The 26371-nt window shown below is 45.2% G+C and overlaps 1 protein-coding gene across 2 annotated transcripts in view; it reads right to left on the bottom strand.

The window, feature by feature from the left end:
* Positions 1–10643: 10643 nt before the first annotated feature.
* Positions 10644–26371, bottom strand: part of LOC310874279 (ras-related protein Rab-40B-like) — a 32294-nt gene continuing 16566 nt past the window's right edge. For both annotated transcript variants that reach the window (XM_083787016.1, XM_083787017.1), the window contains 5 exons: positions 24929–24989; positions 18054–18114; positions 16168–16245; positions 15284–15506; positions 10644–11940 (listed from right to left, as the gene is read on the bottom strand). In XM_083787016.1, coding sequence (XP_083643142.1) covers positions 11543–11940; positions 15284–15506; positions 16168–16245; positions 18054–18114; positions 24929–24989 — 821 coding nt within the window. In that variant the 3' untranslated portion in view covers positions 10644–11542. The remainder of the gene's footprint in view (positions 11941–15283; positions 15507–16167; positions 16246–18053; positions 18115–24928; positions 24990–26371) is intronic.

Here is a 26371-nt window from a genome sequence, read left to right as displayed (position 1 = left end):
ACACCAATTACAATGGGTAATTATGGCGAAAGGGACACCTTCGACGACCTGAGGACATGTTTCTCGACCACCGAGTGGAACCAGCTGGCCGACAGTGACAGAATCAGATATCGGAACATCATGAAAAACCATTTATATAAGCTCTCCATCGGTCTGACGTCTGTGCCTCCGGACTTTATGTCGAGAGACGGTGGTGTCGCGACAGGGAAAGCGTCCTCGCCCAAGCCAAGCGAGGAGGAAGCGGTGAGCGGGGGGAAAGAAGAGGAATGGAGTCTTCGTCTGTCTGATGCGCGTACGGAAACAGACGGAAAGACCACAACACGTCCCACACAAGATGACACGGAACAGGACAACATTTCAACGGGCGACCACAACATCTTCTGTGATCTGTGCAAACAGTTCTTTTTAGAGGAGTGCGAGATACACGGACCCCCTGCGTTCATGGCGGCAGAGGGTCGCATGGCTGTGGGAGAAATTCACAGGGCCAACGGCAACAGCACTCCGACTCCCAGATTTGAGATTAGTCAGTCGGACTCATGTCTACGAGTGTTTTACTGTGACGACTACGAGGTTCGCGTCGGGACAGAGGAAGTTGTAGAGAGCGAGTACCGGTATTTTGCGGAGAGAAACAATAATCGCGGCTCCATCGGCGCTAAGGAGCGGGCCTCGACATGGCCGAGGGAAGAGGTAAAGACGTGTCGGCTGGTTTACACCGGAAGGAAACCCCACATCTGTAAACAGTGTGACAAAGCCTTCAGTCACTCGGGCGACCTGAACAGACACCAGCTCATCCACACCGGAGAGAAACCATTCCGCTGCAAGGAGTGCGAGAAGAGCTTCAGTCGGTTCGACACGCTGAACACGCACCAGCGTATCCACACGGGAGAAAGACCCTTTCAGTGTCGACAGTGTGACAAAAGCTTCAGTCACTTGGATTCCCTCAAGAGACACCGGCGCGTTCACACGGGAGAAAAGCCCTTTCACTGCAAACAGTGTGACAAAAGCTTCAGTCATTTGGACACGCTGAAGAGGCACCAGCGCGTCCACGACGGGGAGAAGCCCTTCCATTGCACGCAGTGCAAGAAGAGCTTCAGCCAGGTGTGCAACCTGAAGACCCACCAACGCTTACACACTGGGGAGAAACCCTATCACTGTCAACGGTGCGATAGGAGTTTCAACGTGTTTGCTCACCTGAAGACTCACCAACGTCAACATATTGTTGGCGAAAAGCCTCTGTGCTGTACGGCGTGACAACGTGGTTTCGCCATATGAACCCCAGCATGCCCATTTCTGGGGGGAACATTCCGTAAAAGATAATTAGCAAATCTGTCATGTAGAAATCTGTGTTGTAGATGTGCTATCTTAGGCGAATATATTTGCGGTCTAAGTGCAACTTGGGTCCATTTTACTAAGAGAGGGTGACCTGAAGACAAACCAGCGCAATGGAGAAAAAACATTTGACATTTACAGTGAAAAGACTGTAAACGATCTGACGAGAGTTCCAATGAAGTCCCCCAAAGTGACATGTCAGTGTCTCCACACAGGAGAAATACCTTTTCTACTCAAAAGTGACAATTTCAGCCGGTCTGAAACAGCCATTTTGAAAACAACAGCATATTCAGTCCAAGAATCAGCTCACTGTGTTCATCAAATTAACCGCCTGTACATTTGGTAGGGACCCTGCATTAAACAAGCAAAACATATTATTGATATTAAGTAGTTCTCTACCAGAGAAAATGTACATTATCCACATTGAGTTTGGTGTACCCAAATAGAAAATTCCAAGAGGAGGTTTGTGGGTCGATCATACAGTAGGCGTCATATCGGACAGTAGAGAGGGTAAATGTGAGTGGGATGCTTCCTCCAATAAATAACTACAGTGAGCGCCAGTGGGACTGTCGTACATGCAGCCCTCTCATGTAGGATCACGTTTAACCGAGGGGTGGGGGGAAATAAATATTATTGACAAAAAATCTAAAAAAATTGACAAAAAAAAGAGAAATGCAAAACAATTGTGTACAATGCCTTGCAAAAGTATTGTGGGGAAAAAATATAAACAATGAGGAAACAATGAGTTATCTAGTATTGGTCTGAATACTTTTGCAATACACTGTATGTGTGCCTCTCAAAAACCCAACGCTATGTCCTCGCCGTGAGAGGTGGAAGCAGGTCGAGCTGACTGACGGGGCTCTGGTCAAACTGCAGGATATAAATAATCTCCTGTGAATGAATATTATAGCCTGAACATTGACGAATGACGCCATTCTGGACCTGTAGGAACGGTAGTAGAGTGCCATCTTGTACCTTAGAAGAAGGAGAATAACAGCACTTGCGGAATAGGCACTTTATTGTTTCATCTTTAAATATAGGACTATTTAAAGATGGAGTGCCATGGTTTTTTTCCACCCTAAAACATGATTATCAGGTCTTATAAGTTATTGTTATATAAGGAGGAAGAAGTTTTTCAAAAAAGTGTACAGTATTTGTTAAACTGTCGTGTATGCCTTGGTTTGCCTGCTGGGTGGTGATGGGTGGTGATCCACCTGAACTTAAGCCCACAGCTGTATAGTTGTATGATAAAGGGGGAGGGGTTAGGGGAGGGGCTGATAATGTGATGTCACTATATTACTGTTTTTTTCAATGGCACGTTTGACTGCAAAGGGTTCAGCCTCCAGGAAGAAACCCTAAATGCAAAGTTAATACACCATTGCACATAAAAACGACTCCAGGGTGTCTAATGAAGTATACTGTCACCTCATAGACACATGAATAACTGGAAAAATACAAAAATTGTGGCACTGCATCTTTAAAGATGAACAAACAAAGTGCCTATTCCGTGAGTGCTGGTATACTCCTTCTTCTGAACCCGGTAAGATATTCTATGAGATTGGAGACAAGTTGGAGTTGTGCATACTTTCTTCTTTTCGAAACCAGCTTGTACCTTCTCATCTTCTCTGCTCCTCACCAGCTGTGGTCCTCCACTCTTTGGTCCTCCACTCGTAGTGGTACGAAGGACCAAGGTTCAGGGGCACAGCCAGTATAGATATATACTGTATATCGTTACTGTCGGGCATAGGCTAAACCTCTTAATATCTCCATATTTTTAACTTTTTGTGTTTTTTCTTTTTCAGTACATGAACACCCTACTTTTCAACCTTTTTCATATAAAGGCCGATTATGTATTCAGCATTTGAGCCACGGACGGACCACAGTTTAATTAAGATTTAGCCTTGCAGACACAAGACTAAAGAATACTTTGTTGTCGTTTGGATAGTATTTAGTCCACAACTCCATGCTGTATTGATGTGGTACCATAGGAGAGATGAGGCAAAACATTGCTCAAAATGAGTGTTTGGATTTGGGAATAATCCTGACGAATGCACGGATCATCACTTTATTGTATTCACATACCAGTAGACTCACCTTTTATCATTATCTAGCTGGTCATTGAATGGTCAGCTACAGTATAATAATGATACATTTCAATTTGTTTCAATATCTGTGGTTTGACATATTATATTGATGAAGACAGCATGTAGCCATGTAGCATTATGAATAGTTATAGTTATAGTCTAAAAAAGGTTGACATCGTATGCTCTTGTGTGTCCAAATGTGCAAAAGCCATTTTCTATGAGAGGTTACACGTTTTGGGCAAATATCTTTAAATGCAAATAGAGGGTAATGATGTAGTATACTTCCATCAAGACATTAGCATGTGAGACATTTTGGGGTATTCCCACATTTCATTGAGGGCAGTTAGAACCAGTCACTTATATAACACTCCATAACAACAGTTAATACAAACAAGTCTTCTGAACAACATTCTAGGCTGCTACAGAAAGAAGACGCAATCACAGCTGTTGTACCGCGACCTTGAGTGCCGGCGCCTTATACATGTATTAGGCTATTATTAGTGTTGCAACCAGACTATAGTTATATATTGTAGTAATCAAACTTCCGCTGTGATTGGCCTGTTGGCTGTTGTCGGTTACGTAGCCAATCTATGTTTTACAGTAGACATAATAGACATAGACAATAGACATGAAAGACAAAATATATATATATATATATATATATATATAGAATCTCGTGTTTCTCGTGTTTGGCACACTGTGGTAAAGCTCTAAACACGAGATATCTCGTAAATGGCACAGGATTTACCCCGTGGGATTAATAAAGGTCTACATTACGTAGCAAATGCGTCGGCTTGGAGTTGCTATTGGTGACTCCTGTTCCTGTAGGCCTGATAATACAATGCAATCAGTGGCTTAGGATCAATAACCTTGTATGAAAAGGTATTAAATACACCAAATGTTAATGGCCCTTTTGTCCATAACAAAACGAAAATTGACTGACAATATTAGTGGGAGGGGCCTATGTAAGCGACTGCGGCAACCACACGACTTTTCTAGTTATTATTATTATTATTATCCCATTCTGACCTGAGATCAGATTCATACGAGGTTTCCGCCGGACACACACTGGTCTGATCAACCCATTCTGACCTGAGATCAGATTCTAAAAATGTCAGTCGTTCTTCGATTTTTCAAAAATAGCAGACCTACAAGCTCGTATCGCGCCACTCGGTGGCGCGATATGAGCTTGTAGATCTGCTATTTTTAAATAGCTAAAGCATAACATGATGCTGACACCAAAATGGGTGCCCGGTCAGAATGGGTTATTAGCTTGTCTTTTGCTGCCCTTATGGTGAGCAAGGGTGACTTGGTCCACTGTCCAATGAATCACACAGACTGACTCATTCCAATGAGGATTTGTTCGTTAATTTTATTGATGCAAGCAAAGACATTAGAACAAGAAAACCATCCATTCCATTCGTGTAGTCACTGTAAATGGTAAATGGTAAATGGTGCATTTATATAGAGCCTTTATCCAAGGCGCTTTACAGAGATTGTGCATTACATTCACCCATTCACACACACATTCATACACCGATGGCAGCGGAAACCATGCAAGGCACCAACCAGCACATCAGGAGCAATTAGGGGTTCAGTGTCTTGCTCAAGGACACTTCGATAGTAACTCTGGGGGAGCCCGGGTTCGAACTAACAACCTTGCGGTTACCATCCAGGCACTCTACCCCTGAGCCACCGCCGCCCCCCCTGCTCATAAAGCTGTATGTCATTTTGTCCAATCTGTATATGTTAATACAATAATAATATCCATATGGTAGAGGATGCTAATACAAAATTACTAGTTCATGTGTATGGTAGAAAATGAGTTCATTATAGCATCCAGATCAATGGCCACTTTATCCCCTATAGAGTATTTGAAAATAGCTGATCTCCAAGCTCACAGCGTGTCGTGAGCTTTGTAGATCTGCTATTTTAAAAAAGTTGGAAAGATTTTAACACCTTAAGGGCCCGGGGTTATTTAATCCATTAATAAAATGTGCCCATCGTTTATAGCGTTCAGACCACTTTCACCGACGAACCGGTGTAGCAGCTAACAATAGCCACGACACTATGGATGCGATCGACAACAACGGGAGGCAAGATAAAATCTAACGAGACTATAGCGACTGGACAGCGGGGGCCCGTCAAACACATAACCTTTTTTTCTTAAATAATTAGGCGGGATGATTTAGATCGCGAGTTATTAACGTTTTAAGATTTTCGTTGTCGTCGGCTAAACGGGGCGGGGAACATTTTTTCGATGACGTGTCACCGTCGTGCAACACCGTGGATTTGCGCAACAAGCGCTCCTAGGCTGTAGATGCGATGCGACCGGTTTTGATATCACTAATTTGACTCGGGCACATGACCGTACTACCATGACGGACATCTACGTCATGGGCCCTTAAACTCCCTGGCTGGCACGCAGTATTTTCAGATGGGGTTCAGTGGCCCAAATAAAACACTTTGAGAACGAGTGAGTTATACAACTGGGGTGGTTGTATCTGCTCTCCTATCTGAGTCATTTAGATCCTGTGCTCTGGATTGGGGTCACGGTTGGTTTACAAGTTGTAGTGCAGCTTTAACGTCTCTTGTCTCTTCATTCCTTCAGTTGAGTTACAGCGATAGCAAAGCATCACACACTCACGCACGCACGCACGCACACACGCACGCACGCACGCACGCACGCACGCACACACGCACGCACGGACATGGCCACTATGCAGACATCATGGCCTTGTTCTTATCGAACATGTGCACGTACGTGCATGAGAGCATGCGTGCATGTGAATGTGTGCGTGTACAGGTGTAATCTCTATGGTGTTGTGCAGAGGGCATGAGCTGGCTTCTTGCAGAAAGATGGCTTTGTATAGTTGCATGGTTGGTCGTCCCAAAGGTTATCTGTTACACACTGTGGGGTCTCGTGAGCGACACCCCTTGATGGTAAGTGCGTTGCCAGGGCAACCAGACACGCTGTCAGACAGAAGACGCCTCGGGCCGTTAGGAACGCCCTCGGCCACCTCCTCCGTCAGATTGAGCTGATAGACGGAACGCACCCAAATCAGCAAGCGGCCACACCCGTCATATAAAAGGCAGAATCAGTCTGCGTCTGACAGCGGCTGGTTCACACACACGCTCACGGAGGCACGCACACCGACGGGGGTTTTTTAGGATCAGTCCAGGATTATGTCCGAGGGACAGAATCCACGGGACTGTATCAATGAGATATAGGAACAAGCGTTCCAGTTCTCACGTATCGGGCTGCTGGAGGAAGCCAGCCCCGCCAGCGACGGCGACGTGAGAACTACAGATAATAAGGTCGGGAAGAAACCTATAATTCTTTCTATAACATTGAGTCCTGTCTGGCATACAGGACAGGAATCCCAGTTCCACGGACCGTGCTGCGGGAAGAAGGCTGCCCCGCCACAGCGACGAGGACGCGGAAACTACAAACAATAAGGTCGGAAGGAAACCTATTAATTCTTGATATAACATTGAGACCTGTCTGGCATACAGGCGCTCATTATATACACCGGATCGGCTTGAAGGCTTGCGCTCTTTTGGAGCTAAACCCCGCTATCGGGAGAAGACCCGCTACAGTTAAAGATAAAGACTGATGACATCACGAAGCAAGGCATCGACGTCACCTCTTATCATTTATTAGTGAACAAAGCCCTCCAGGGAGGAGAAGAGCTATAAAAGACTGTATAATCTGAGTTGAAAGCTAATCATTTGTTTTCACCCTTCTCCAGGCTGTGGAAGACGCCTGGGAAGCAAATACTGTATTGGAATATAAATACCCGAAAACCTACGTGGGGTTTTCTGCTGTCTGCTTATTCTACTGTATGATTTACTACTCTTTAAATAAATAAGCCGTTTGAAAGTGCTGCAATCCCTTGTTCCGCCTGTTGATGACCTCAGAGACCTCACATTTGGTGGAGAATGTGGGTACAAGGGTCCTAACCACCGCCTACCATGGATCAAGCAGCAGCCTTAAACGCCCTGGTGAAGAGCAACACGGACCTCCAGATATGCATGCGGGAGGTACTGCGCAGACTGGACAGAGACGCACCGGCCACCAGAACACCGGCAGCGGTGCTCACCAAGCAAACACCCGACGACGACATTGAGGCTTTCCTAGAGGTATTCGAGCGCTCCGCCATCCGGGAGAGATGGCCACTGGCCGACTGGGGTGGCATCATAGCCCCCTATCTGTGCGGACCGGCACAACAAGCATGCCGAGACCTCAACGCCAGAGACGCGCTCGACTACGGAAAGCTAAAAGCCGCCATCCTGTCCAGCCGGGGGTACAGCCTCCCCGCCAGAGCGCACAGGTTCCACCAGTGGGAGTTCCACATGGCGCAGCCGGCGCGCACCCAGTTCGCCGACCTGTGCAGACGCACACAGAACTGGCTCACCACTGGACGAGGACCCAGAGAGAGGACCCAGCGAGAGGACCCAGTGAGAGGACTCAGAGAGAGGACCCCGTGAGAGGACCCGACAGGGACATGCGCCACGCAGATGAGATGTCCCGAGTGCATGAGGAAGAGGAAGAAGATGAAGCTCCTCGCCTCGGCAAGGATCTTAGGGGGGGAGTGTGTGGGGTCTCGTGAGCGACACCCCTTGATGGTAAGTGCGTTGCCAGGGCAACCAGACACGCTGTCAGACAGAAGACGCCTCGGGCCGTTAGGAACTCCCTTGGCCGCCTCCTCCGTCAGATCAGCAAGCGGCCACACCCGTCATATAAAAGGCAGAATCAGTCTGCGTCTGACAGCGGCTGGTTCACACACACGCTCACGGAGGCACGCACACCGTCGGGGGTTTTTTAGGATCAGTCCAGGATTATGTCCGAGGGACAGAATCCACGGGACTGTATCAATGAGATATAGGAACAAGCGTTCCAGTTCTCACGTATCGGGCTGCTGGAGGAAGCCAGCCCCGCCAGCGACGGCGACGTGAGAACTACAGATAATAAGGTCGGGAAGAAACCTATCATTCTTTCTATAACATTGAGTCCTGTCTGGCATACAGGACAGGAATCCCAGTTCCACGGACCGCGCTGCGGGAAGAAGGCTGCCCCGCCACAGCGACGAGGACGCGGAAACTACAAACAATAAGGTCGGAAGGAAACCTATTAATTCTTGATATAACATTGAGACCTGTCTGGCATACAGGCGCTCATTATATACGCCGGATCGGCTTGAAGGCTTGCGCTCTTTTGGAGCTAAACCCCGCTATCGGGAGAAGACCCGCTACAGTTAAAGATAAAGACTGATGACATCACGAAGCAAGGCATCGACGTCACCTCTTATCATTTATTAGTGAACAAAGACCTCCGGGAGGAGAAGAGCTATAAAAGACTGTATAATCTGAGTTGAAAGCTAATCATTTGTTTTCACCCTTCTCCAGGCTGTGGAAGACGCCTGGGAAGCAAATACTGTATTGGAATATAAATACCCGAAAACCTACGTGGGGTTTTCTGCTGTCTGCTTATTCTACTGCATGATTTACTACTCTTTAAATAAATAAGCCGTTTGAAAGTGCTGCAATCCCTTGTTCCGCCTGTTGATGACCTCAGAGACCTCACAACACACACACACACACACACACACACACACACACACACACACACACACACACACACACACACACACACACACACACACACACACACACAGAAAAAGAACACCAGGGTTATATAGTTATAGTTAGTAACAGGTATTTAACAAAAACTAAATCATGAAAACTATACAATTGGAAACTGTTCCAACTGTTAAAATCGGCAGCTGAGCAAATCAAATGTAAGCTACTGTATGATGAACTGACCCAGAACAGGAAATGTTTTTTGGACTTACAAAAGTTGACGACCATACAGTGTTGAATACCACCATGGTCGTCAGGTTGGTTTGGCGCCCAGGCTGTGAAGTCCATTGGGGTGCCATCAATCCACAGCCAAATACCCTCCGCGAAGGGACCAGGCTGGTATTGTGCAGAAAATACAATACAACATCATGTCATGATGTGCGGCGCCTGCGGGGCCCCTGGAGGCCACACATGGCCCCTGGTGTGTCTATATTCAGACCCCTGGCCAATGTTTATTTGAGACACATAAACCTCCCGTATTATTTATCACAAAGTCAACAGGCCTGCTTAAGGGATAACCTACAGTATGTACACTGAGGGATATGCATCACCGACCCAGTGTAGTCACACTCAATCTAAGGGGCCGACAGTCAAAGGACTTGTCTCATAGCCAGGCTAGGTTGTCTCATATGCCACTTTTCCACTATAGGGTGGAACCAGAATCAGAACCAGAACATTACAGAACACAGAACTTTCAAGAACCTGTGAAGGTCCAGAATCAAGTTCTGCTTACATTTCTATACAACCAGAACGCAGAACTTTTAAGACCCTGATATATTCACAAACCAAGTTCTGCTTACGTTTCCATAGAACCAGAACCCTGAACTTTGGAGAACCCGTTAAGTCTGGGCCCTAGCTCGGCCGGCAGGGAGCCAAGGACCCCCCACGGCCCGGCCCGGCGCTCCCTTAATACAGATTAAGTAATGAATGCTTATAAGTTATTATTAAAGATGGATCTTAAATTGTCGGTCAGCAGTGATGGAAAGTAACCAAATACATTTACAAGTATACTGTACTAAAATTTGTGCAAACAAGATCTGGTCAGGGGTCACATACCCACCCACCCTGGCCACCCACATACCCACAGACAGCTATCATCACGCTCTAAATAACACCCAGACACAAGCCTATGGGATGTACAACCACAATCCAGTGGCTGATAACTGCTGCTATAGAGGGAACCCACTGAGCATTTCTGTCTAATAGATGGCTAAATAGATTAGCTGTTAATCTAAGCCTAGACCGCTAAGAAACTTTCATTTTTAGACTATTTTTTAGACGGTCATTTAGCCGTCTGAAAGCCGACAATTGCTCAGTGGGAAGTGATGAGTAATAATGTATGTATTGTTTTGTTATGTGAACACAGTAAAGTTCCATTAGCCTGGTTAATAAACCAGACCAGCACATCAGGAGCAATTTGAGGTTCAGTGTTTTGCTCAAGGACAGTTCGACACTAACTCTGGGGGAGCCCGGGTTCGAACTGGCAACCTTGCGGTTTAATAAAACTGCTTGACAATAATATTATTCCAGTCTTTTTTTGGAGGGGTTGATGGTGGGTGCAACACGCATTAAGAATCACCACGGGAATTCAATGTTGGATCAGATTTATTGGAAAGGTGTGCATCAATATTAATAGACATTAAGAATCTGTGCAAAATAGTGTTGAGAAGATGTCCTCATTATCCATACATGATCCAAGTCTTTGGTGGTCGGATCGGATTGCTCGTGTCACCAGGAGGGGAAAGAAATACAGTCACTGTACAATTATTAAGTACGGTTACAAAGCCAAACAAATAATACATCAACATTGTATCAAACAGCAATATTTCTATTATACAATATCGTACAAAAGTCTATGTACACGTTTCGGAGCTGGCATACGGTGGCTGAAAAGGTCCAGGATTCACCAGATGAGGGAAGTCATTGCATTAAAACTAAGCAAAGTCGTCGTTTTTTTTAATTTAATTTTTTAAAGTACAGTAGATATACAGTACATCATTGCATGGTTCTCAAACATTTTCATGTCAAAGACCCATATTTTTGGCCACAGACCCAAATCCGAAAAGATCGTGTGTCAGGGACCCTCGTCATAAGAGAAGATTTGTGATAAAAAATAAAAAATAAAGAATTATGATGATAATCCAAATTAAAAAATTGTCCTAAATGTTTTGAAAATAGCAAAAGTATAAAACAGGTCTTAACAAACTTTGCTTCGGACCCCCTGGAAGCCCTTCAAGGACCTCACTTTGAGAACCACAGATGCACAGCAGGTGATCCCACCCCAAGTTCTGTACAGTCCGACACAACACACCGCTTGTGCGCGTGCATGCGTGCGTGCGTGCGTGCAACGCTGTGTATTTCAAATTTAACGCAACACATGTATCGCTGCCGCTCCTGTGGACCTTTTACGGAATAATACACACACACACACACACACACACACCCTCCAGCCGGGGGGGGAGGGGGTGTTCTGGTCTTTCTAGGGCCTAGGCTATCTTACAGCTGTTCCGCGTTGCGCAGCTCTGATGCGCCGAGGCCGCGGCGGGGCTGAGCGGTGAGGAGGAGGAGGGGGGCGGGAGCGCGAGCGGGGGCCGGATGAGCTTGGGTTTCTTCAGCAGCGCCCCTCCCCCGGTCCTCCTATTGGTGCAGGCGGCGGCGGCCGGCGTGGTGTTGGCGACGGCGTTGGAGTTGGCGTTGGGGGCGGCGGCGGGGCGAGCGGTGACGGAGTAGGAGCGGCCGTGCATCATGCGCGCGTTGAGGCCATTGGCCACGCTGAACGACTTGAGGTGGGAGCGCAGCGCGGGGGGGAGGGGCAGCTTGTCCACCAGGTGCACCGGGGTGCACGAGACGATGGAGCGGCAGCACAGGTCCTGGAGGCCAAGGACTGAGAGGAGAGGAGAGGAGAGGAGAGGAGAGGAGAGGAGAGGAGAGGAGAGGAGAGGAGAGGAGAGGAGAGGAGAGGAGAGGAGAGGAGAGGAGAGGGGAGGGGAGGGGAGGGGAGGGGAGGGGAGGGGAGGAGAGGCGAGGAGAGGAGAGGGGAGGGGAGGGGAGGGGAGGGGAGGGGAGGGGAGGGGAGGGGAGGGGAGAGGAGGGGAGGGGAGGGGAGGAGAGGAGAGAGGAGAAAGTTAAATGGGTGTTTACGCCCTCCATATGCATATGGTCAATGCCTGTGTGAAAAGTGGGAGTGATTGGTGCAGGCAGTAAGGAGTTACGGCACTGTTTCTGACAGACACACACACGGACACACACATACACTCAGACATTCTGTGAATTATAGTATGATGATATGATGATATACTGTATATATATTCTTTTTTTAATTATGTAAAAAGGTGGACAAAATAAGCTTTATATGCTTCAGCCCATACCTTTTCGGCTAAAATAGTCACCATGTTGACTAGGTAATTTAATTGCTCAACAACCACTTTGTTTTGTTTTTAAATGACAAAAAAAATTCCATGAATCCAACCAAGGCTTCGAGTTGTACGCAATTGATAGAAAGTCATGTTTTGGGTCAAACTACTCCTTTAAATGTATGCGGACATTCCATAAATAGATCATATTGTGCATGCGTTGCGTGCGTGCATGGGACAATGGGCTTAAGGCAGGTGACTGGAGAAGCCAATGGCAATGCAAACATGCGTTACAAATGAAAAATCCACCAGGGGGCGTCCTTGTGTAAAGAATCCACCACTAAAAGCCTTTATACTGAGTGAATTGACTGGAGTACTGCTCTCTGTTTTACATGGTTCTGGCAGGTGGACTAAGCCAGGGGCATTGATTGATTGATTGATTGATTGATTGATTGAAATATTTATTAACAGTTTGCAGAATTACAGTACATTTCAAGCACAAACTCAATACAAAGACTGCTAACTGTGAGTGGACAACCCAATTAAGCATTACACTTGTTTACAACAGGGTCCACCATGTTCAATTAATCAAAGACAATCAGTGTGGAGAAAGAATAGGGGGATGACATTGAGCCATCGATCTGTCCAGCTGGGAATCGAACCGGGGACTCACTGAACAGGAAATTGCATCCGTGTGCCCACTGGCCACTTGGCTACCATTCAGAATGTCGTCCCTCAATCAACAATGAATGTTGATTGAGCTGCCAACAAATTAGCCCAACCACTTCAATTACAACCAAATGGACCTGCATGTCTATTTGGTCCATTTGTACGGCCTCAGAGTTACACATTTGAAAACCCACTCAAGGTACACTTTGAGACCCAAAGGTGTAGCAGAAGGTTTCCACCAGTGAGCAAATATGCACAACAGCAGCACCCTGACTCTATTTGACCAGAATAGAACAGAACATTCATTAGTTAGTGTCGTCGGTAAGGTCTGTGAAGGAAGTAGAGAAGGGGCCCAAGTTCTTTCCAAAATGGTGTGTATGCATAATTATAAAGCCCATTCTGGCAGGCAGGTTGCAGGGCCACCGATCTACAAGCTCACAACACTTCATAATCCGACGTGTTGTGAGCTTGTAGGTCGTCTATTTCAAAAATACTAATTTTAAACAAATGTTTGTGGTTAAGTGGATAATAGAATCACGGTTGTACAGTAGCTAGCTGTGCCAGAGCAAGTTAAAACTCGACTGAAGTCGAAATGTCAAATTTGAGCTATCTTGTGAAAGCGGTACACAGTGTTGCCACCGGTTGTAGTGTGTGTGTGTGTGTGTGTGTGCGTCTGCGTGCGTGTGAGATCGCAAGGCAATAAAAACCTTAAACTTGAGTTTGAATGACATGACCAGTCATTCAATTAAGGCTCCCCTGTAGCTCCTCCCGAGGAAGTTTAGTTTGGAGAGGCAGGATCACTGAAAACCACTTTCATTCATTTGGCGTTTTATTGGCGTATTGAGTTGGAAACATTGTTGAAGCGCAAACAAGGCCCCAGTATGTGAAAGTGACATCTCTCTCTCTCTCTCTCTCTCTCTCTCTCTGGCTCCCGACACACGTAGTGGGTTACAACTAATCCATGCTGCGGTTTTACAAATCACCCGTGGCTTCCTGTAGGGCTGACCCAAACAAATGTATTAATCGACGTTCAATCGATAAGCACGGGAGTCTATCTTGAAATTAAAAATCGAATAGTCATTAAAGAAAAGCGGACCCTTTTGGTCCGCGAGCCGGCCCATTTTGGTCCGCGAGCCAGGCGCAAGCATGGCTACGTCCTCACGTGTTAACGAGGAAGTCAACAAGTGCAGCTACAGTCATGCCGTCCGCACAGAAAAATAAACCAAACGTGAGTCAAGTGACATGGTTGCATTTTAAAATATGCAAAGAAGTCCACGACCGCGGTGGAAAAATAATGTGCCACGTTACCACGGCACCTGAAGCGAAGAGGATCCTATCCATCCCGGACTCCCTGCCGCATAGCCTACTACTACAACCCCATCACGCATCTTCTCCATAGCTGGATTTATTGTCTTTTCTGTAGCCTAATATAGCCTTCCTGTGAGGTTAGGGTAGGGTTTGGGATACAGCTGTTAGTTAATGGTCTGACTATAACGGGATGTGGGACCAATGACAATGTTTGTTACCCGCCTATAATATTGAACCAGTTCCACTTAAAATGAATTGCTTCAGAACCCTAAAAGCTGCTTCGGAACTGGAACAAAAAGTATAAATAAATGGCCACCAAGGTTCCAAGAATGTAGTTAACGGAACCACGCCGTTCTAGAACCAAAGTTATCTTTGGTGGAAAAGGGGGCCTCTGTGCGTGCGTGCGTTAGGGCTTTCACTTCTAGTGACTTTTACTAGTTGACTAGTTGTTTAACTACTAAAAAAACCTTATTTTTATTATTTTATTATAATGATATGTGTACATTTAAAAATGTGACTATTACAATTGGTGACTATAATCTAGCATTCTAGCTGATATTGAGGCCTACAAAAACGGGAAAAAAACGCAATTATCTTTCTTATCAATTAGTCAACTAGTCGGCTAGTTGAATAGTCGACTAGCTGGAACCCGTTTTGGTGTTGGCATCATGTCATGCTTTAGTTATTGAAAAATAGCAGATCTACAAGCTCATAGCGCGCCACCGAGTGGCGCGCTACGAGCTTGTAGGTCTGCGATTTTTGAAAAATCGAAGAACGACTGACATAGAAACATAGCTTTTACAGAAAACTGTCATTTTCAAACAGACATTTTTAGAACCTTATCTCAGGTCAAAATGGGTTAAAGCCCTAGCGTATATGCGTGCGGCGGCAGTATACCTTTGTTGGGCTTCCAGAGGCGCTCCATGCCGTGCCTCATGAGGACCACGCGGGCCAGCTCCGTGAAGGACTCGGTGACGTTGAAGTTGCACAGCGGGCTCACCTCGAAGAAGGTGACGCCCAGGCGCTCGGCGTACAGCTGCGCCTGCTCCGTGCTCACCTGACGCTTGTACGCCAGGTGCAGGCGGTTGCCCACCAGGATCTTGGGTACGCCCGGTGCATGCTGGGTAAGACAGACAGACGGACAGCAAGGGGGGGAGTTATAGAAGCATATAGAGAGTGGTCCTTGAGGGGGTTCCAGGTGGTCCCCAGCTAAATGACCTCAGCTGAGTTGGTAACTAAATCGACCCTTATAGATCTTTAACTCTTGAGAGCGTAAACATCTGCATTACTTCATTCATTTACAAGAATTCGACACAATTAGCGGGTGTAAAGAATTCTAATTTTGATCAACGCTTTGCTAAAAGCGTGGAACTGTAGACACAATCTTTGTCCAACGAAAACAGAACATACTTTAGTTTTGGGTGAGAAAGAGGCTAAATGTCATCACATGGTGGTTCCGTGGCTCAGATGGGTCTGAGAGGCTAAATGTCATCACATGGTGGTTCCGTGGCTCAAATGCCGACTAAATCAACGGGCCTTGATGTGAAAAGGATAGAGTGCAGACTGGGAGCGACAGGCCGTATGCATCACACAGTGGGAACGCACTATTCCCAGGAAAGCCTAGAGGGACTTTATTTTATTATTATTATATATTATTATATATATATACCGGTATATATATATAGACAGACAGACAGACAGACAGACAGACAGACAGACAGACAGACAGACAGACAGACAGACAGACAGACAGACAGACAGACAGACAGACAGACACTCACTTCGTCGATCTCTTTGATCCATCGGTCGATCCCATCAAAGGACCAGCGATTGGTGATGTCATAGACTAAAATCACGCCCTGAGAGAGAGAGAGAGAGATAGACAGAGAGAGAGAGAGAGAGAGAGAGAGAGAGAGACAGAGAGAGAGAGAGAGAGAGAGAGAGAGAGAGAGGCACAGAAAGGAAAAGAGGACAGGATTAGCTAATTTATTTGGACTTTGGAGGACAATAACTAAGAACGCACACCCACACACGTATGCATGACAGGCACGTGTGCATGCACACACACACACACACACACACCTTAGTGGTTGGCTGTGGTGTTGGTATGGTCATAATATTGTTGCCATGGTAACAGCATCTCTTTCAGCTTAGTGCTCGGCCGTTGGAGGCGGAGCCACCAGGATAATAATACAGAACTTTATATAACTATTATATATATATATATAACTACTATTTATAACAAAAGGATTTTTGTTAAAATGTAAAAAAAATCACAATATTGTGACAGTAATCCCACTGCTACAGAGTGTCTGTTCAGTAACAAGAGGTCTACCTGCCTCTCCAGCTCTTGCTATGCCAAGAACGCGGAGCCTCGTTCTTCTCTCCACAACCCAGATCAGACTTACTACAGCAGATCTACAAGCTCACAACGGCTCGTGCTGCGAGGCATTATGACTATGAGCTTAAGTTGTAGGTCGCTATTAGTAGCAAAGTGGTTTGGTGTAGAGGGGGAAAAAAGGAGAAAAACAGGTGTAGAGCCAAAGATCAAGTTGACGGTTTAGGACGGTGGTTAAATGTCTAAATCTAAATGTGTTTATCAAAAAAAAACATGAATTCACAAAACACTGATAGTCAAATGAAGCAATCATGAAATCTATGAAAACAACAATATTGCATACAATATGCAGGACCCCTTAGCTGAGAGAGATGAAGCAAGGGACCCCCTGCTTCATCTCTCTCTCTCTCTCTCTCAGCTATAAGTGATCCTTGACCTTAAAAAGATAAGTTGAAGACCCCTACTGTAGAGGGGAAAAGGAGGGGTCCCTGGTACAGATCCCTGGGGGACCCCCTGCAGGTCAACAAAGTATAGAGGTTAAGAAAACTGTGTCTGGATTCTGGAACAGGGCAGCCTTGTTTTGTTTTGATTTCATGTGTTTTTATATGAGCGGCCAGAGGAAGCGGCCGCCCCGGCTGCCGAGTGGCTTTCAGCCTATGCGGGGTCCTAATGCTGTTCCGCCCGTGTTGATATGTTCTATACACCCCTCCCTGTCTGTCTCTGCCTTTCTGGTTCACTGCACTACTGTGACGGCCCCAGGCAGGGCCTATGTCAGGGTTTAGGGTTTGTGCTTCACTAATAGTAATTTAGTGTCTTTCATGGGGCCCAGTGTGATGGGACCTGGTTGAAGAATGGTGGCAATCAAGGATTGGAGGCAGCTGGCCAGTGCCTCCCAATCACTATGGGTGCGTTCGTTTGTTTGACTCAGTCCTCAGTTTGTTGGGCAGATTAGTTTCCCTGCTAAGTTTTTAGTGAGCTAGTGCGCGTATATCATGGAGTAGACGCGTTTTTGTGCAGCTCTACCAATTCCTCGCTAAAATAAGTTAATCAATATGCACTTGCTTCTTCCAAATTAGCAACCTAGAGAAGCAGACCAACACAGGGAAAAGCTACAACACCAGCAGAACCCTCCAATTAACCTCGAGTCACACACACACACACACACACACACACACACACACACACACACACACACACACACACACACACACACACACACACACACACACACACACACACACACACACACACACACACACACACACACACACACACACACACACACACACACACACACACACACACACACACACACACACACTCTCTTACCTGTGCTCCTCTAGAATATGACCTGAAGATGGTGCAGAATCGACCCTGGCCAGACGTGTCCCTGAAACGACACACAGTCAGGGGTCAAGCAGTGACTCTCAACCAGTTTAATTTCAAGCATGTGCGAGTGCATGCGTGGAGTGTCTAGCATGTGTGTGTGTGTGTGTGTGTGTGTGTGTGTGTGTGTGTTGTGGTGTGGTGTGGTGTGGTGTGCGCGTGTGTGAGAGAGGACATGTGTGGGGCGGCGGTGGCTCAGGGGTAGAGTGCCTGGATGGTAACCGTAAGGTTGCCAGTTCGAACCCGGGCTCCCCCATAGTTACTGTCGAAGTGTCCTTGAGCAAGACACTGAACCCCTAATTGCTTCCGATGTGCTAGTTGGTGCCTTGCATGGTTTCCGCTGCCATCGGTGTATGAATGTGTGTGTGAATGGGTGAATGTAATGCACAATCTCTGTAAAGCGCCTTGGATAAAGGCGCTATATAAATGCACCATTTAGGACATCTGCAGTAGCCTGGCTAATAAGCCAGACCGAATCAGCCGTTGGCAAAAAACTAAATTGCCTGCACCCGACAGTGTGATTTGAGTCTGGCTTATTAGCCAGGCTACATCTGCAGTGGGTCATCAACTCCATTTCTCTCTGTTTTTTTTTATAAGAGGAGGAACAGAAATTGGCTCTTAAAATAATAATATCTCGGTGACTTTAATCCGTTGAAATGAAAGCGTCTGTGATGTCATTTTGGATTTTAGCAACATACGTTTTTCCAGAAGGATTTAGAACAGTGGTTTAGAAGGGCAGTAGCAGATATACAAGCTCACGTCTGTATAGCTTGTACATCTGATATTTTTGTAAAAAAACAAAAAACAAACAAAGAAATGCTGCTGAATTTAAGCAAGTTCTGTTTCGCTAGAAACAGACTGTATCAAATATGAGGGACTGACTGTCGCAAACGATACTGAGACACACCTCCCTGACAATAACGCAGACACACTTTGCTTATTTTTGGACCAGAGTGCTTATATGAAACGATTTTAAGATGAGCCCATGTTATTCTCCATAGAGAAATGACTTCCGTGAAGCGGGCAGAACCAGGGGATGAGCGAGTGACGTCAGGACTTCGGTGCTCCATAACGGACGCCCATAACTCTGAGAGAGTATACACATGGACCCGTACAGGTCTCTACGGTAATGGTACCGTAATTTCTTATAATACTATAAGCCGCGGCTTTTTACCCATGATTTGAACCCTGCGGCTTATACAACGGTGCAGCTAATCTATGGATTTGTACAGCTAACGCAGAGCCATCTAAGGCTCTGAGCTAACGTAACGGCCACTAGGGGGCCACCTGCGGCTTATAGTCCGGTGCGGCTTGTATACGGGATTTTCCCTAAATTTGGCTGGTGCGGCTTATATTCAGGTGCGATTTATAGTCCGGAAATTACGGTAATTGATATATTCATGATACAATTCATAAAAGAGCAGTACAGAATTATCAGGATTGCACAAAAATTCCCTTAATTCCTTAATTCCATTGTGAGCCAAATAAATAGTTACAGCATATGGTAAGAAGAACATGCGTGTACTAAAATCAAGACATTTACCACAGGCCATCATAGATCAGTAAACAAAAGACAATAAATACAACACTATACTAACTTGGCCATCAGCCACTATTTCAACATATTTTTTTAAAATGTTAAAAGACTGGGCAAATTTAATTTCCCTTTTTCCAATCCTCCACCTCCACCCATTTAAATGAGCTTCTACCTACCTTATGTTTTAGGTTTGGTGGTTTAAGATCAGCTACACTAGCCCTTGTGTTCAAACTATGGAACTGGTTAACATACAGGAAGTAACTTTTAAAATATTTTGGGCATTGTTCTTTTAAAATATTACAGACCATAATGAGTCTCAGTTGTTGTATTCTGGGATGTGGCGATCCTACTAGCTAGTCCTTGCGTGGATCTTGCCAATATCTCGATTCACTAGTCATGTTCTGATCTAGTGTGCAAGTAGGCAGGAACTGGGGGTGGCAATGAAGGACCGGGAAGTCTGGCGTAGCATTTTGGAATCCATGATCTCGACCGTGGTCGAAAAATGATGATGATGACAACATATGTATTCAGATGTTTGTCAACGGTACTGTCACGGTCCGCTCCTCCGACCGTGAACTCTGTCCTTAATATATTTCTGTCATTTCACTGATTTCAGTATGTTTTGTATGTATTTGCTCATGTGTTCCTGACTGTTTCTCTTTGGTTTTGGTTTTCTGTTACTCTGTTGTTAATTGTTGTTGTTAATTTGACAGTGTTTCCACCTGTGTCCTTTTAGCCTATCCTAGTGTTGATTGTATTTTGGTTCCACCTGTGCCCTGTTACCCTGTGTCTATTTAAGTTCTGTGTTTGCATTCTGTTCTTGTTGGTTCGTGTTGCATGAGTTCTTGTATTATATGTTTCCAGAGATTTACCTGCCTTTTGCCCTTGTATGGAAGTTCCTGAGCTTTATTAATACATATTCCTAAGTTTACCTGTTCTGCCTCCTGTCGCCTGCATTTGGGTCCTCATCCCAATTCATCGTAACAGTACACGTCGACTGCTGCCGTGTCATGCCAGCTACAGTACAGTACAGTACAGTACAGTACAGTACAGTACAGTACAGTACAGTACAGTACAGTACAGTACAGTACAGTACAGTACAGTACAGTACAGTACAGTACAGTACAGTACACATCGTCACTGTCCAGGAAACCTTGTTCTTTCCTTTTCAGGAAATGTAAAATAAAAATAAAAATAAAACTGCGTTCCAATCATGGATCCATTGTAGCTACAGTATATTATTCAGTCACAACTTAAGCTCTTATTAAAACTCCTTCAGCGCCACCTGGTGGTCACCAGTAATGTATTTGAGTGCCAATTCCCATTCCCATATTCCCATTATAAAGAAAGAAATAATTTGTAATTCTATTATGCATGTAATGTGCATGTCATACCCCAGATTAGAGGAATTCTCAAAATATGGATGAAAAAGAAGAATATATAAAAAATAAAAATAAATCCATTACTTAATAGGCAATTAGACGTCTTGACGTTTATGGCTACGAAACGGTTTTAATAGACTACTTTTAATTGGTCATAAAACCCACAGACAGACTTAACCCATTCTGACCGGGCACCCAGCATCACGTTAGTTTATCACGTTAAAAATAGCAGATCTACAAGCTCATAGCGCGCCACCGAGTGGCGTGCTACGAGCTTGTAGGTCTGCTATTTTTGAAAAATCGAAGAACGACTGACATTTTTAGAATCTGATCTCAGGTCAGAATGGGTTCATCAGACCAGTGTGTGTCCAGTGGAAAACCTCGTATGAATCTGATCTCAGGTCAGAATGGGTTAAACACTTTCGCTTTCCAAACATTTTCGGATGGTGGTGCCGTGGTAAAGTGACTGCATGGGGCATGTTGTGTTGGACGGAAACACACATGTGTGTGAGGAGAAATTAACTGGCATAACGATTACAAATGGGGAGAAAAGCGGCTAGAAAATAGATTTAAGATTTGCAGAGCTAATTAAGCTCAATGTGTGTTGCAGGCTTGTAGTCGTGCATCAGCTATATTTGCAACTTTTCTGCAACACTCATACTAACTATAAGTAGGGCAAAGAAAAACATGAAAAGTAGCAGTTTGGAGACACAAGGCTTCTTTCTGCCGGACAGCAACAACGTGAAAGCCAGGGGGAGAGAGAGGACATTATTAACCGCAACCACTTCCATTTGAACGTCCATCTTCCGCAGGCGAACATTAGCCAAAACTAGACGATCTTCAAGCTCACAATTAAAGCTGCTATAAGCAATAATACAATTATGTCAAAATGTTAATGACTTTGTTTTTTTGGTATTCAGACAGCCAGCAATGAGTAAAACACTCCACATTTTTGTCTCTGTGACACATCTAGGGGCCACAATCTGCATTCAAAGATGTTCCTAGAAGCTTTGTCATTGGTCAAAAAAACCCCGGTCGAAATGACTAACCAATCAGGAAGTAGACAGGCACATCGACCAATGACAAAGCTTCTAGGAACATCTTTACATAGATGTGTCACAGAGACTAAATGTATTTTTTTGGGAGCGTTCTACCCATTGCCGGCTGCCTGAATACCAAAAAAATAAAAATAAATAAAAAGGTCATTAAAATTTGGACATGTTATTGCTTATAGCAGCTTTAAAGCTGGTAGATTATTAAGGTTATTTTTGATGAAGCAATCAAGTCAAATCAAATGAAGTAGACGGGACTGGGACTGGTGTCCACGTACAGTTGTTAACTGGAATAGAGGGTTTACAGACCCCCCCCCTCCCCCCCTCCAGCACGCTAAAGAGAGCTAAAGCATCTCATCCTCTTAGACATCAAAGTTTTGTGATGAATAATTTAACACTGACTTGGCTAAAAGCGTATAAGCCTCGCTTCTAAAAATACTGCAGGCTGACAGGCAGAGGCAGCCCCCCAGAGGCAGGAGGGGTCCTGTATGCTGCTCAGTGCATGTGCCCAAGCTGCTTTTAAAGAATAATACTGCAGTTTCGTATTCTTGTTCTTTTCCTCAAAAGTACAGTCGTTAACTCAGGTCTGTTTGACTAAGAATAGAGGGTTCTATTCGCCTAAAAAACCTAATGGCTGGTTTACACTTAGTTAACAGTCTTTGTATTGAGTTTGTGCTTGAAATGTACTGTAATTCTGCAAACTGTTAATACATATTTCAATCAATCAATGGTTGTGTGCGGCACCGTGCACCATAAATAGACCACCTCAAAGCTGCCAACGGGTCGGCTAATTTCTAAAGTATGACGGTTGTTATTAATCATATTAGCTGCAGCTGGACCAAAATCAAAGAGCCACAACACGCCCCGGACGGTTAGCTCAACCGTCTGGGCGCCTAGGCTGCTGAGCCGGCCTGACGGCGTGCCGCGGGTTCGACTCCCGATCCCGACGGCCTATCCCGCGTGTCTTCCCGCCCATCTCTCTCCACCATTTCCTGTCAGACTACTTTCATCCTATCGAAAAAGGCTAGAAAAAGCCAAAAACATATCTTTAAAAAACAAAAGAGCCACAACACAAGAGTTTATTTAATTTTATTGCAACTGTCAGAGAACGTTGAACAGAACCTATAAGCCTGTCTCCCCTGTGCCTTTCATCGACGGTGCGTCGTCATGCTCAGATGCCCTTCTTTTAATCTGCACGACACTGACTGTAACTGATGTTAACATGCTGCTGCTGCTGCTATTTTCAGGACTTCTCATGCTCCGCTGTTTGATTCTCCCTTCTTTTTGTCTCCACCAGGCCGAAGGCATGTGGGGAGAGTATGTTTTGCACTCCGTCCGTCCGTGTGTCCGTCCGTGTGTCCGTGAGCAGCTAATCTCGGCCACCGTTAACCCGCTCAATGCCAAATTTTGCACACACACTCCCTGGATGCCAACGATGAACCTCTGCCCCAAACTTTCCAGAACGGCCTGTTATAGCGCCACCAGGAGGCCGCTTTGTGCAAAACAAGTTTTTGCACAGTACACCTACAGATTTTGCCCAAACATCACGCAAATTGGTACACAGTCTCTCTAGAGCCATTCAACGAAACCTGTCTTTCAGATTTCTCACACTCCATCCTGATTGGTTAAGATTGGCTTCCAAAGTTCACAGGAGTGCTCAGTTTCAAACAAAATGCTGCAAATCATGAACACATCGCGTCATTTCCCTGAAATTGTGCACCCACATTCCCACTAGGCCGAGGACGAAATGCCACATGAACAATTTCAACTCAGACTCAAGGTGGCGCTATAACTGGCCGAAAAGTGTTTTTACCTCTAACTGCACGGATAACTTTGTATGCCAACTCCCTAGAGGCCAAGGAAAAACCTTTGCCTGGAATTCTTCACATCTGCTCTTTATAGCGCCACCAGGAGGCCCACATATGTAAAACACATTTTCTATTATTACTCCTTCACATTTTATCCAAATTTCACGCAAATCGCTATACACTATCTCCATAGTCATGTGATCAACACGGAGCGGCACCATTTCCCATCTTCCATCCTGATTGGCTAAGATTGGCTTCCAAAGCTCACACGATTCGTCCATTTCGAAAAAAGGCCACAAATCACAAACACAGTGTGCAATTTCCGTTAAATTATACACGCACATTTTCACTAGGCCGAGGACGACATGCCACAATTTCTTCCTCAAAATCAGCCTCACGGTGGCGCTATAACAGGCCAATTCCTGTTTTTTGCTATAACTGCATCGATCTGTATACAACTTATGTATGCACACATGGAAAAACTTTGTACCTGCATCCCTCCAACACGAACCTCCGGCCCAAATCTTCCTCAACAGCCTGTTATAGCGCCACCATGAGGCCACAACCTGACCTGCCCTGGTGGAGACCTGTGCCGATTGGCACTTTGTCTAGTTTTAACTCTTTTGAATTGCAGTGGTAGAGGCCTCTATACATAGATAAGACTTACCTCACTTTTAGTTTGCGTTCGTGCATTGTGACAACAAAACGTGACATTGATTGATTGATTGACTGTTATACCTGCAGCTGTGTTGTTTACATCACTGCGTACTACAGTATAAGGTCAGTCGTATGCAGCCTGTCATCATGTATTTTTATTATTATTAATATTATTATCTATTTTTTAAATTGAACTGGAAAACAAACTACGAAATCAGTTTGGGGCTTCGTGCCACATTTTGTAGCTCTGCAACTGTTGAGGCTTTTGTGTGACACTGTAGTATGATCAAGTAGTGCGTGCGTGCGTGCGTGCGTGCGTGCGTGCGTGCGTGCGTGCGTGCGTGCGTGCGTGTGTGCGTGTTTGTGCATGTGTGCATCTTACCAGAGTTGCAGTTTGATTCTGCGTCCGTCCAACAGTATGGTGGTGGTCTTGTAGTCGATTCCTGAAATGGAAAGAGCAGAAATACATTGAGTGGAGGCCGTGTTGGGTGTGTGTTGGGTGTGTGTGTGTGTGTGTGTGTGTGTGTGTGTGTGTGTGTGTGTTTGACTGGAGGGCGTGTTGGATAGCACGTTTAACCATGTAATTACAATGTCTTCAGCTCCATTGTGCCTATACTGTCTCACAAAGCCAGACAAACTCTTCTGCAATCTTCTAAAGCTGCACAGAGTGTGTGAGTGCAAAGCAGTGCAAAGGTAGCTGTCATAATGAAATGGTAAATGGTGCATTTATATAGCGCCTTTATCCAAGGCGCTTTACAGAGATTGTGCATTACATTCACGTGCATTACATTCAACACACACACATTCACACACCGATGGCAGAAGAAACCATGCAATGCACCAACCAGCACATCAGGATAAATTAGGGGTTCAGTGTCTTCCTCGAGGACACTTCGACACTAACTCTGGGGGAGCCCACAGGGTTCGAACTGGCAACTTTGCGGTTACCATCCAGCCACTCTATACCCTGAGCCACCACCGCCGCCGCCCATAATTGTCATTTCTGGTCACGACATTTGATATGTCAAATGCGTCATTTCTAAATGCAGTAAAGAAATTACATAAAAACAGATATCTGTGGTCAAAATGATGTCTAAACAGGTTGGCTTTGGACTAATAACTACACAGCAGAGCTGCAAGCAATAACAGAAAAGGCTATAATAATAATAATAATAATAATAATCTTTATTTATATAGCACCTTTCATACAGGGTTGCAGTTCAAAGTGCTTCACAGTTAGGTCATATAGGTTAAATCAAACACAATACAAGACATGCTATGGAGCTATGGGCTCCATTTCTCTTTGCCTTTTTTTTTCTTTTTTTTTACTATTTTGCTAAACATTTTTGAATAGTTAAAATGGCCAGTCTACAAGCTCACAACGTGTCAATGTAGATTGGCTAGTAAAGTTGAACTATTCAAAAATGTTTTTCAAAATAGTAAAAAAAAAAAGGCAAAGAAGTTTAGTGATAAGGGTTAGCGGTGACGAAAATGGAGCCCTATGTTTCATAAAATCACTGACATTAGTTCGATTAACTGTGGCACTCCTAATGTACATTACTGGCTGTTAGGACGTAATGATAATGGTTTGCATTTTTACAACGGCCCATTAATTCAATCATACATTTGGAGGTGAATCGGCGAACAGTTGACGCCTTCGAAGGACAGTTCGACATGTGGACAGGAGGAGGAGCCGGGATTCGAACCGCCGACCCAACGATCATTGGATGACCTGCTCTAACACAGCCGTGATGATGGGAGATGGTGAGCAAGCCAACTGTACCTGTGTGTGTGTGTGTGTGTGTGTGTGTGTGTGTGTGTGTGT

The sequence above is a fragment of the Protomyctophum parallelum genome, assembly GCF_964188405.1.
Source record: "Protomyctophum parallelum genome assembly, chromosome: 17".
In the NCBI taxonomy this organism is placed as follows: Eukaryota; Metazoa; Chordata; class Actinopteri; order Myctophiformes; family Myctophidae; genus Protomyctophum; species Protomyctophum parallelum.
Note: the sequence above shows the minus strand (reverse complement) of the source record. Positions and strands in the feature narration are given on the sequence as shown.